The sequence below is a fragment of the Calonectris borealis genome, chromosome 5, assembly GCF_964195595.1.
Source record: "Calonectris borealis chromosome 5, bCalBor7.hap1.2, whole genome shotgun sequence".
In the NCBI taxonomy this organism is placed as follows: Eukaryota; Metazoa; Chordata; class Aves; order Procellariiformes; family Procellariidae; genus Calonectris; species Calonectris borealis.
In genome coordinates, this window is record NC_134316.1 from 9,097,653 (window position 1) to 9,109,737 (window position 12,085).

The following is a 12,085-nucleotide window of genomic DNA, read 5'->3' on the forward strand; positions in this document are numbered from 1 at the left end:
GGGAGAGATTCAGAAGGGTAAAAGTGAGGAAACTCGTGGGTTGAGATAAAGACAGTTTTAATAGGTAAAGCAAAAGCCGCGTACGCAAGCAAAGCAAAACAAGGAATTCATTCACTGCTTCCCATTGGCAGGCAGGTGTTCAGCCACCTCCAGGAAAGCAGGGCTCCATCACGCGGAACGGTTACTTGGGAAGACAAACGTCATCACTCCGAAGGTCCCCCTTCCTTCTTCTTTCCCCAGCTTTATATGCTGAGCATGACATCATATGGTATGGAATATCCCTTTGGTCAGTTGGGGTCAGCTGTCCCAGCTGTGTCCCCTCCCAGCTTCTTGTGCACCCCCAGCCTGCTCGCTGGTGGTGTGGTGTGAGAAGCAGAAAAGGCCTTGACTCTGTGTCAGCACTGCTCAGCAGTAACGAAAACATCCCTCTGTTATCAACCCTGTTTTCAGCACAAATCCAAAACATAGCCCCATACAAGCTACTGTGAAAAAAATTAACTATCCCAGCCAAAACCAGCACACCTTTCCATAGAGAACAGGAAGGACCTTCATGGTAGGACCACCACAAAGCAGAGGAGGGAAGGGAAGTATGATTATAGCATCACCTAAAGATAGGACTTCAATAGTATACCAAGCGTAGAACATCTAGAATAGGCTGTGACTGTTCTGTAACTTAGCAATTATTTGTAGCCTATGTAGAGTATCAGTGAAGACATTCCAAGTTAGTTTTCATCATCTTTAAAGCTTATTCTGTGCTTTGATACAGTATCTTTAATAAAATATTCTTACCAATCTGCTTATTATTCTCATTTACTTCCATCTTATACCTGAGTTAATAACAGTCCTGGCAACAGGGTGAAGTTCCAGTTACCACCTGCTTCATCTGCTCCTGCATTTTTCCCATTCACCTGCTGAGAATGACAAGAGGGAAAACTGAGATGAGTAAAAATCAAGTAATCATAAAAATGAGAAAATAAGATAAATTTATAGCACTGCTACAGTTCAATTATTATAAAAATTCTTCACACTAAGCATTTAAGTGAATCTGAGAGATTCATCAAATTATATTGATCTCTTGAGTATGAAGCATTGGTCTTTGCCTGTGCTTACAGTACACCATTTCCCTTGCTTAAGACTTCTCATCATTTTCCAGCTTTACAGTTACTGCCAATAATTACAGTACGTTGTTTAACCCCATTCACAGCAGTTCTAGACAAAATTTTCTGTTTTCATTTATTCACCCCGTGGACCATATAGAGTATCCTTTTAATATCTTCAAACAAGACCAAGCCGAGTTCGTCTTCAAGTATACTAGAAGATAAGATTAGAATTGAAAATAATCCTGGCAAGGTGCAGACATGATCTGAAAACATAAGATGTTATTTACTAGGAACAAGTGCAAGCTGAAATCATTGGCTGTGCAAGTAAAGGAACAGCTGCTTAATTTCCATTGAAAAGAATGGATATGTTATTTTGGATCAAATTCTGAAAACGAATCTGCAACATCATGCTGTTGCAAATAAAGGTAAAAACTGAAATGTCTAAACTGGCGTATAATCTGCGCGTTCAGAACTGCTAAGGCGTGAGCTAGTAACATCTCCGGTTTTGATCACGGCACTTGAAAATAAGATACAAGTTACAGGCCAAGAATCCAAGAGAAAGTAATGAGAATGGCTAGAATCTGAGAAAACTTTGCCTTTGAGCACAGATTGAATGATGTTAGGTCATCTTACAAAGAGGTGGTAGAGGGGAAGCGATGACTTTCATAGATACAAAAACTGGTTGCAAAGAAAAATGGAATAACGTTTTCTCATATCCACAATCGATAGGAATAGAAATAATTGCCTTAAATTGCAAGAAAGGAGATTTTGGTTAGACCCAAAATGAGACTAAATGACCTATTGAGGTCCTTTTCTGATCTGATTCTATGATTACTTGCAAACTATCTGCTTTAAAGTCCCTTATTTATTACTGTCAGTAGAGCTGGCACTGCAAGAAAAGGAGGCTGCAGTTGTAGAAAAATAAAGAACTGACTAAAATACACAGCACACCAGTTTATCTAGTTAGCACTAGCGATACTAACCTCAGCTTTTAATCATGCCTCACAAACTGTCAGAAGTCTATGTAAATAAACGCACTTTAAAACCACTTAATTATAAAATAATTACTCCTTGAAACGTCAAGCACTAGTTTAATCAGTGTTAACTTCCATGATTTTATTGAGTCTAATCAATCTGAGGCAGTCTGTTTTTAGTTGTGAGATGGTGTAATCAGCTATTTTATTTATTAAAAAAAAATTAGCTCTGCAAATTACATGGAAAATCCTAAAAGTGTAATCTGAACATATGCTAAAGATTAAAAAGCCAGAAGGTGAATAAAACCACGTGTGTTTTTTAAGCTCATAATTTTAAACTAGGTTTATAATTTTAGGAGATCTGACTCATGATTTTTGAACTTCTGGTTTGGCAATACCAAATTACTGTGCCCTATATTCTGCTGTTCTGAGTATTTCCACATTACTGATCATGCATTTGCCTAATTTGCCAAAAACATACTATACTGATTTGCAGAACTTCATTTTGTTATTCACAAAAACAAAGGAACACTTATTTAAGAAAGATCATGTATTGTGGCTGCCTTTCAAATGAACAAGGAGCATCTGTGTGCAAAAAGTGGAGGTATATAAAAACAAAATAACCCCCAAAAGTTACACAGTTCCCCCCACATACACTATGATTTTTAACACAACGTTGTCAGAAGAATCTGTTGTCATTTCATACACCGGTAGTTCTTGTCTGAATTCCAATTAATAGACATATATTCACAAATATAAATAAGATGAAGAATTTCAGTGATGTTATTATGACAAAGTATTATTCGTTCTTAGAACAGCTGTTGCTCAGACTTTTCTGAACTGATTGCTGTATTATAATTCATTTTTCCTCACCAATACAATCTGATTTATGCAATTTTCTGGATAGTTTTACTAGGGAAACAGATACGAGGGAAATGGATACCAGAATTTAAGGTATAAGATCTTCTGATTGTCAAACCTCAACAGACCATTGCATTTCAACTTTATCGTTTTAATGATCCATTTTAATGATGTCTGATTGAACTGTAACTTGTGTTCACTCCTATTTTTATACTACATTGCCTTATGAAATATGTGGGAAAAAAATCTTCCTTTTATCGAGATAAAGATAAGGGTTGAGTTCTCAGTTCTGCTCTAGATACTGAGCTCTTGCTTCACTGAAGAAATCTAAATATCATCTTCATTTCTGGCTGGGTGGTGTAATGGAGAATAGCCTACAGCATATTACGTAAGTTTGCCAAACAGGAGACATGGGTGCATTATCGATCCTAAACATAAATAAATGGATCAGAAAGAGGCCTGCTACTTCCAGAGGCACCAACTTGCTGTTCTGGAAGTTACTATGAAAATATGGCTTACAGATTCAGGATGGGGGAAATACAGCGAATATTTTGTTAAAGGGAAAATCAAACTTGTGCTGAAGTCCTCACCATAAAGCTCACTCTTTAATTTCTGAACCAGTCTGTTTGGCTCACCTATAACATGACTGCATATGAAGCAACATAAAAGAAAATCATGTGGCTCTTCCCATATGAGAGGATGACTGCGTAGATGAGTTGGTTCACAAATTGTGCTGCAGGTCTTGGAGAACTGCTGACAAAAAGCAGGCTTGTAATAGCTCTGCTGAGAAGAGAGAATAAGTCTAATGAGGTTTTAGAGGTTGCTCCCTCTAGTTAGACTAGACTTTCTCTAAGGACATGGGTAAGAGATGAGAGATGATGGCAAGAACATCACGTGAACTTCTGATTAGGAACAAAAGCTTAAAAAGCAGCTCAGACCTATACATACCGTACAAGAAGAAAAGAGCACCTGCGTGCTCAATTGGAAAAGAAATACTTCTGCAACAGGCTAAATGAAATATTTGGTAGCCTGAGTCTACAGACCTTTTGATTTTTCCTGAGAATGGCCACGAGTGTGTCATTTACACCATTAGCATTAAAATGGTATGCTCATACACTCCTCCAAGATCTTTTCCCCAAATTTACTATAGCAAAACAACAATTCAAATGATGAAATAAATAGGACTGAGGGAGTACTATCAGGCTAAGCAGTAATCCAGTCAATGCAAACGCCTCTTTAGCAGGTTATCAGCACATCTGGGTATCAGCACAACCATATCAGGGCCATACTAGTTATTGGGCCAAGGAAACCCCAAACAAGTTTTGTCTGGAGCTGTTGTACATATTTTGTGCCTGGGCTGATAAAACATGCAGCTTAAAGCTTTGGGCCAAATTAATGAAATGCCACTTCTAAATCTGATAAAACCTGTTTGATTACAGCTACACTTAAGTGAGATATCAAATTAATTTTGCTGCAAAGACTGCTTATTGTGCTAATCATGCAATGTTGTGTTATTTCTTAGTCCATTTGTTGTCTCCATCTCGTTTCTGTACATATGTTTTCGAGGCAGGAATCCTCTTTTTACTCTGAAATAACAAGGTCTGAGTTTGTACTGCAGCTATCAAAACAGCATTCTCGTGCATCACTAGTGCTCCTAAGGGACAGTCCTTACAAGGATACAAATAATAAATAACATCAACTTTTCAGCTGAAACGGAATTTATCAGCCAACTCTCTTTGTATTGCTGTCGCATTTCTCCCTGCTCCATACGATACAATCAACTGAATGAAGTAGCAGTGAAATTACAGGAAGAGATAGTTCAGTGATGAATCAGTCACTGGTCTAACTACAGGAGAAACTGACACCCTTCCCATCACAGAAATATGCATACGGTATATACAGAGCAGCTCCTGTTGGAGGTAGGGAGAGCTGACGGTTTCCATTTTCCATTGACATCTGTCGGATTTCTCCAAGGTCAAAACCCGTGTGAAAAAAGACCAGCATCTGTGGAAGAATAATAGTTATTTAAGCAGGTATAATATTTACCATCAGAAATTGAAGCTCTTCCATCTCAAAACTACATACACACATACTACACAAAAGAGGTGGAATCCTCACGTCTTGTAAAAAGGCTTTGAAAAATACACTAATTGAAACAAGAATGGTTTTGAACGTGAGTGTCTGTAATAACTCCATGAACACAAATCATTCTGGGAAAAGCTGTAATATATTTTCTATGAGGGCTACTATAGCATAATGCTGAAAGCTGGGGACAAAATTAATGAAAGACGATTTAAGCATACAGCGTATTTAACCCTTCTCTCGCGTAACACATAAAGTCTATGGGTAGCAGACTTTTAGCCACACTTTTAAAGTAGCTATTGAAAAGGAGCTACTCACTAAGCCCCCGAGGAAAAAAGATCTCAGCATGGTATTTTCCTCGCCTTACTAGAACTGGAATATTTTGAAGTGTTTGTCTCAAAGTAAGGAGGAATAAATTGGAGGAACAACAGCAGATTTTCATGTTTAATATAGTTTCATCAAAGCACCTTCCTAGCTCCAAGTTAATAGCTTCATAGCTTTTGCTAAATGTAGGCGTGACGACATTTTACATTAGCACAACAGACAAAAATTTGGAGGCGTTTCAAGAATGGTCACCACGCAGAAACACGCAGCAACAGGACTCCCCAAACCCCTAGATACGTCTTTCGGAGGGTGAAGCCAGATGCCTTACCCTGCCTTCTGGTACCGGGGCAGGCTTCAGTAGCAACCGCAGCAGTGACAACCGGCTCCTGCGGCTCAGGGCGGCCGGGCGAGGGGGGAAGCCGCCCGCGCTCCCCCGAGAGGGGATGTGCGCAAGGAGGGCTGTCCTCCTGCCAGGTTCAGCCAAAATAAGGCTAAAAACTGCCTCGGCCTTTGCTCGCCGCGGGACTTTCCCTCTGCCACAGAGGGAGGGCGCGAAGTCACTCGCGCTGCGGAGAATTTCCTCAGGCTGGCGGCACCTCAGCCCCCGCCGGGGGTCGCCGCGGCGGGAAGGGGCGGCTCGGCGGCCGTCTCCCCCTGACAGGACGGGGGAAGGCTGGAAGGAGCGGGGGGGTGTGTGGGTGGGTGTGTGAGGGTTGAATTTCTGCCGCCTTGCGACCAAATAAGGGTAAATTCCCCAGCAGCTGGCGGCGCTGGACTGAACTTTCAGGAATGACAAACACTGGGAGGCGAGCTGCGAGCGCGGGGCGCGGCCCCGCTCCCTCCTCACCCCCGCGCCCCTGAAGGCCGCCGCTCCCGGGCTACGTGCCGCCCCGGCCGGGGCGGGGGGGGGGGGGGGGGGAAGGAGGGGGGGCGCGCGCCTAGCGCCGTGCCCCTCGGGAGCGCGAGGCGAGTCGCATAGCGACCACCCGGCCCTCCCCGCCGCGGCGGCCCTCGCCCCGCCCCTCACCCGGCTGCCCGGTCTCCATTGGATAACGCTGATGTCAATCCCCGACCTTGCGTCTAACGTCCACTGGAACTTTCTAGTAGAGCTTCGGGGCGGGGGCGGGAGGAATGCGAAGCGCGAGTGGTGATTGGTCGAGGGCGGTGGCGCACGCTGCAAGCCGAGACGGATCGAGAAAAACCAGGAAGAAGTACGGTCTGGCCGCCGTACAGCGCGGAGGGTTGGGCTGACGGGTGGGCGCCACGGTTCTGATTGGCCACCAGGTAGGGGGCGGGTGCTCTTCGGCGACTCACGGAGGCGATTGGCCAGTAGTGGCGGGCGGGCGTCTAGATTGGCCAGCAGGGTTCTGGCAGGTTCCAGAAGACGGCTGAGCCGGCTATAAAGGGGGCGCCAACGGCGCCGTGACGGCACATCGCGCCGCGGACAGCAGCGAGAGCGGGCGGCGGGAGACGCGACCGCGAGTGAGTAGCTGATCAGAGAAACCTGTCATCATGTCTGGCAAAGGGCCGGCAATCGGCATCGACTTGGGCACCACGTACTCCTGCGTGGGTGTCTTTCAGCATGGCAAAGTGGAGATCATCGCCAATGACCAGGGCAACCGCACCACACCCAGCTACGTGGCCTTTACCGACACAGAGCGCCTCATCGGCGATGCTGCCAAGAACCAGGTGGCTATGAACCCTACCAACACCATCTTTGATGCCAAGCGTCTCATCGGCCGCAAGTATGATGACCCCACAGTGCAGTCTGACATGAAGCACTGGCCCTTCCGTGTGGTGAACGAGGGTGGCAAGCCCAAGGTGCAAGTGGAGTACAAGGGTGAGATGAAGACCTTCTTCCCAGAGGAGATCAGCTCCATGGTCCTTACCAAGATGAAGGAGATCGCTGAGGCCTATCTGGGGCGCAAGGTGCAGAATGCTGTCATCACAGTGCCTGCTTACTTCAATGACTCCCAGCGCCAGGCCACTAAAGATGCAGGCACCATCACTGGCCTTAATGTGATGCGTATTATCAACGAGCCCACAGCAGCTGCTATCGCCTATGGCTTGGACAAGAAAGGTACCCGGGCTGGAGAGAAGAACGTGCTCATCTTTGACTTGGGAGGGGGCACTTTCGATGTGTCCATCCTTACCATTGAGGATGGCATCTTTGAGGTGAAGTCGACAGCTGGTGACACCCATCTGGGTGGAGAGGACTTTGACAACCGCATGGTTAACCATTTTGTGGAAGAATTCAAGCGTAAGCACAAGCGCGACATTGCTGGCAACAAGCGAGCAGTGAGGCGACTGCGTACGGCTTGTGAGAGGGCAAAGCGCACTCTCAGCTCTTCCACACAAGCTAGCATTGAGATCGACTCCCTCTACGAGGGCATTGACTTCTACACCTCCATTACTCGTGCCCGCTTCGAGGAGCTCAATGCTGATCTCTTCCGTGGTACCCTGGAGCCAGTGGAGAAGGCTCTGCGCGATGCCAAGCTAGACAAGGGCCAGATCCAGGAGATAGTGCTGGTGGGTGGCTCTACCCGTATCCCCAAGATCCAAAAGCTGCTACAGGACTTCTTCAATGGTAAAGAGCTCAACAAGAGCATCAATCCTGATGAGGCTGTTGCTTATGGTGCTGCCGTGCAAGCAGCTATCCTCATGGGAGACAAGTCTGAGAATGTGCAGGATCTGCTGCTGCTGGATGTCACCCCTCTGTCCCTGGGCATCGAGACAGCTGGTGGAGTGATGACCGCTCTCATCAAGCGCAATACCACCATTCCCACCAAACAAACTCAGACCTTCACCACCTACTCAGACAACCAGAGCAGCGTCCTGGTCCAGGTGTACGAGGGTGAGAGAGCTATGACGAAGGACAACAACTTGCTGGGCAAATTTGACCTAACGGGCATCCCGCCGGCACCCCGGGGAGTCCCCCAGATCGAGGTCACTTTTGACATCGATGCCAACGGTATCCTGAATGTCAGCGCCGTGGACAAGAGCACGGGTAAGGAGAACAAGATCACCATCACCAACGACAAGGGTCGCCTTAGCAAGGATGACATTGACCGTATGGTCCAAGAAGCGGAGAAGTACAAGGCAGAGGATGAAGCTAACCGAGATCGGGTGGCAGCCAAGAACTCCCTTGAGTCCTACACTTACAACATGAAGCAGACGGTGGAGGATGAAAAACTGAAGGGAAAGATCAGTGACCAGGACAAGCAGAGAGTGCTCGACAAGTGCCGGGAGGTGGTCTCTTGGCTCGATCGCAACCAGATGGCCGAGAAAGAAGAGTATGAGCACAAGCAGAAAGAGCTGGAGAAACTCTGCAACCCGATTGTCACAAAATTGTACCAGGGAGCTGGAGGGGCCGGGGCGGGTGGCTCTGGTGGCCCGACCATCGAAGAAGTAGATTAAAGAGGACTGAAGTATAGACTGGTTTATGGACAGTCACTCCATTCTTTGCTTTGTATTTTTTTTTCTAACGTTTAAGGAAAACGTCCTTGCCGATAACAGAGTTTATTCTGTTGGGTGTGTATAAAGGCAGATCTGTCAGCTTGGTTTTGATAAAAGGGAAGGCACGTCCTGCTTTATAAGGTTAGTAATAGACAAGTTTTGTTAATTCAGATACAGCTGTTTGTACTCTGGATGTTTGTCTCTGTTCAAGTGTCTCTTCTAAAGTAACCACTCGACTGTTGCAGTTGACAAGTTTCAAGTTATGCATGAAAATCTTGACGGAAGATTAAAAAAAAAAATGCCAAATTCGGCTTCTGGAAATTTTGGTAATAAATAAAACGTATTTAAAGCATAAACCTATCCTCCTCCTGTCTGTGAAGGGGCAGTAGTGGGGTGGGGGGGGTGGTGTGTGTGAGGAAGACCTCCGCGGGAGCGTCCGCGGCTCCGGGGGGTGCCGCGGGGCGGCTGCCGGGGGCGGGCGGACAGGCGGTTTGAGGAGAAAACGGGTAAGGCGGCGGCTGCGGGCTCGGTGTTGTGCCGGGGCGGCGGCTCGCCCGAAGGGGGCCCAGCCCGGGGAGCCAGCCGCCTGCCCCCGCAGGGCGGAGGCGGGGTGCGCTGGTGTCGCAGACCCCAAACCCCGCGGCCGGGGCCGGTGTGAGCGCGACCCCCGGCACCGCCACGGCGCGGAACAGTTTCCCCGAGCTGGGGGTGTTGTTTTCGGGCAGGACCTGCTCTTCATCCGTAACCGGTGGCTTGGGCTGCGGCGGCCGGCCCAGCCACTCCGGCGGTGGGAGCGCGGAGCAGCTTGTGGTCGTGTCACTGAGATAAAAGTGTGGAAGTAAGTACAACAGAAACAGTCCTGCTTGGCAGGCGGCTGGGCTCGATAAAACAGAGACCGGTTTGTGGCCAGCTATATAAATTGCTGAGTTATTCTTGGGTTGCTTGTATGCAAGCTGAGCTTTCAATATTTTATCGAATGTGGGGTTTTTTCCCCCTCCTGAGACGATCAAAAGTACAGCTGCCCAGGGGACCCCGAGAGCTGGGAGTGCTGAGAAAGGAGCTGGGATGCTGAACTTGATAGAAGAGGCAAAATTTGTAGTAGTTAACTTCTCTGGCTTTACTACCAACCGTCTCCAGAGCTCTTAATTTGTTTCAGAAAACAAAAAAAAACCCTGCAGTGTTTAGAGTCCAAGGAGCTGCGAATTAATTAGCTCTAATGGAGGAGCCTGATGACATGCACGTTTTGGACTGGCTTGTCCTTTAAGGGAAAAAACCGCAGAGCAGTGGGCAGCTGAAGGGAGTCATCTGCCGTGTTTTTGTTGGGTTGCTCGTTAGTAAATGGAAGTGTTGGTGTACTGGGAAACAAGGCAGGCGCTGCCCTGCTGGCGCTCTGCGCTGCGAAGAACTTCTTAGGACCCCGATTCCTTAAGCTTGCAGGTGTTGTATGTACAAAAATCTATAAAAAATATTTTGTGATGAGAGGGCAGACAAAAATAAACTTGTTTAGTATTTGATAATCAGTGGAGATGTGAAACTCCGGTTTACTATGTGGATTTCTCTCGGCTGGTTTGCCAGGGCACTGACTGCGGGTTTCTGTTCACTGGCGACAGAAAGGGGTTACAGTCGCCACTGGGGAACGCGAGGCTTGTAAAAAGCTTGTTTGATCGAGCTGTTGTCACAAATGATTCAAAACTACTTCAAGTTTATTGAACGGTTCATAGGTAAATGGCAGTGCCATCACAGCGAGACCTGCGGAGTCAATTACAGCAACTTCAGCACCTGCCGAGTGCTTCAGTAAATCTCGAAAGACTGTAATCGGGCTGGGTGCTTTTGGTGTTTATGTACACAGCATTTTCCTGGCAATCAGCCTCGTGATTTCCAGGCTGTAACATATATAGGACCCCTAAGAATGAGAAGATACCATGACTTTTAATTTTTTTTTCCTAGGGACTAATAGATGAATATGTTTATGAATAGCGGTAGATTATCTGTTAGTGAAAAGTTGTTGCTGCAAACTGTAATACTTTGTCAGATACACTGTTCCTAACCAAAATCCCACTACTATGGGACGACAGTAAGGATTAGGTAGCACCCATGTTCATTGGAAATGCAGGTTAACTATTTTTTCTATTAACTGACAGGTAATTGTCCTTGCCACATAGTTTCCTTTACTTTTCAGCCCTTGGTGTGCATTCCTCAGCGTCGCTTCCCAGTTATTAAACGCAATTTTTTGTTGTTTTCCCCAAACGTCTATTTAAGTGTATTGCAGAGCTAATGTAGCCAAACGCGCACGGCAGATAGTTTGTCGCACGCCTGCGCTGTCATCTGCCCTTTCCTTCACCTCGGCCACTGCTGCTCTGTGCCCGTTTCAGCGGTGGGGCAGGCAGGGAGTAACAGAGACCACAGAAGTGAAGTACCCATCCAGATGGTTAAAATACCCCAGGGGCTGAGGACATGAACAGGTTAACGCTGGAGTAATTGTATTTTTTTTCTCCTAGGAAAGGGATATTTTTTAGTATGGACACGCCTAGACTGTGTGGGGGATATGTAAAGGACGAGAAACTTCTGCTGACTTACGTGATTGGAAAAAGATTTGAAGTCTCAAGGCACAAAGTAGTCTTTCAAATATGTGAACAACCCCCCAAACTGCAAGAGGCAGAAAACGTGAAGGGCTCAGAGCTAGATTCCTTGCATTCATTCACTTGGTTTATAAAACAAAGAATAACTTCAAGTTGATTTTCAGTATATTGTACTTACTGTAGAGCAAAACTCTGATCCTGTTTAAGTTAGTGGAAACTTCCCACTGACTCCAGTGGGTCTACATATTTTCCCCCAGTTTCTCAAAGAAATAAAGTAAATATCGGAGGGGAAAATGCTGTTCCTCATTTGCAAATAGGTGTATTTGATCTGTGCATGTAGTTCTGGGGAGTAGTTGCACATTTCAAATGAATTTGGCAAAGCTAGGAAAATAATCTTGTCTAAAATCTGCAGTTTCATTGCTTCCACACTCAGCGTCTCTCCTCCTTTGTACTGGCCTGACTCACAGGGAAAGCCACCTCCTTCTGTCAAAATCACGGGCCTCGGTTTCTGAACTTTGCTTATTCTTAAACAGGGCTCTGCGAAAGACCAAGCCCATAGGAAGGATATAAAGTGGTTATAACGTCGTAGCACTTGTGTAACTACAGTGTTAACTTTTGATGGCTCCTTATATTTGCTGATCGAGTTTATATGGATGGTATTATTTTATATAGAGGAACACCCGTAGCATTAATACTGGAGAATTTAATC

At 46.0% G+C, this 12,085-nt stretch overlaps 2 protein-coding genes across 2 annotated transcripts; one reads left to right on the forward strand and one right to left on the reverse strand.

The window, feature by feature from the left end:
- Window positions 1-40: 40 nt before the first annotated feature.
- On the reverse strand, window positions 41-6,775 carry LOC142083190 (uncharacterized). The gene is made up of 5 exons (XM_075152424.1): window positions 6,758-6,775; window positions 5,670-6,515; window positions 4,836-4,939; window positions 828-933; window positions 41-401 (listed from the first exon to the last, which is right to left on the reverse strand). The coding sequence occupies exons 1-5, from the start codon at window positions 6,773-6,775 to the stop codon at window positions 396-398; spliced, it is 1,080 nt and encodes a 359-aa protein (XP_075008525.1). The 3' UTR covers window positions 41-395.
- Window positions 6,540-9,153, forward strand: HSPA2 (heat shock protein family A (Hsp70) member 2). Its single transcript, XM_075150904.1, has one exon. It carries the CDS (start codon window positions 6,854-6,856, stop codon window positions 8,756-8,758), a length of 1,905 nt encoding a protein of 634 aa, XP_075007005.1. The 5' UTR covers window positions 6,540-6,853; the 3' UTR covers window positions 8,759-9,153.
- Window positions 9,154-12,085: the final 2,932 nt, after the last annotated feature.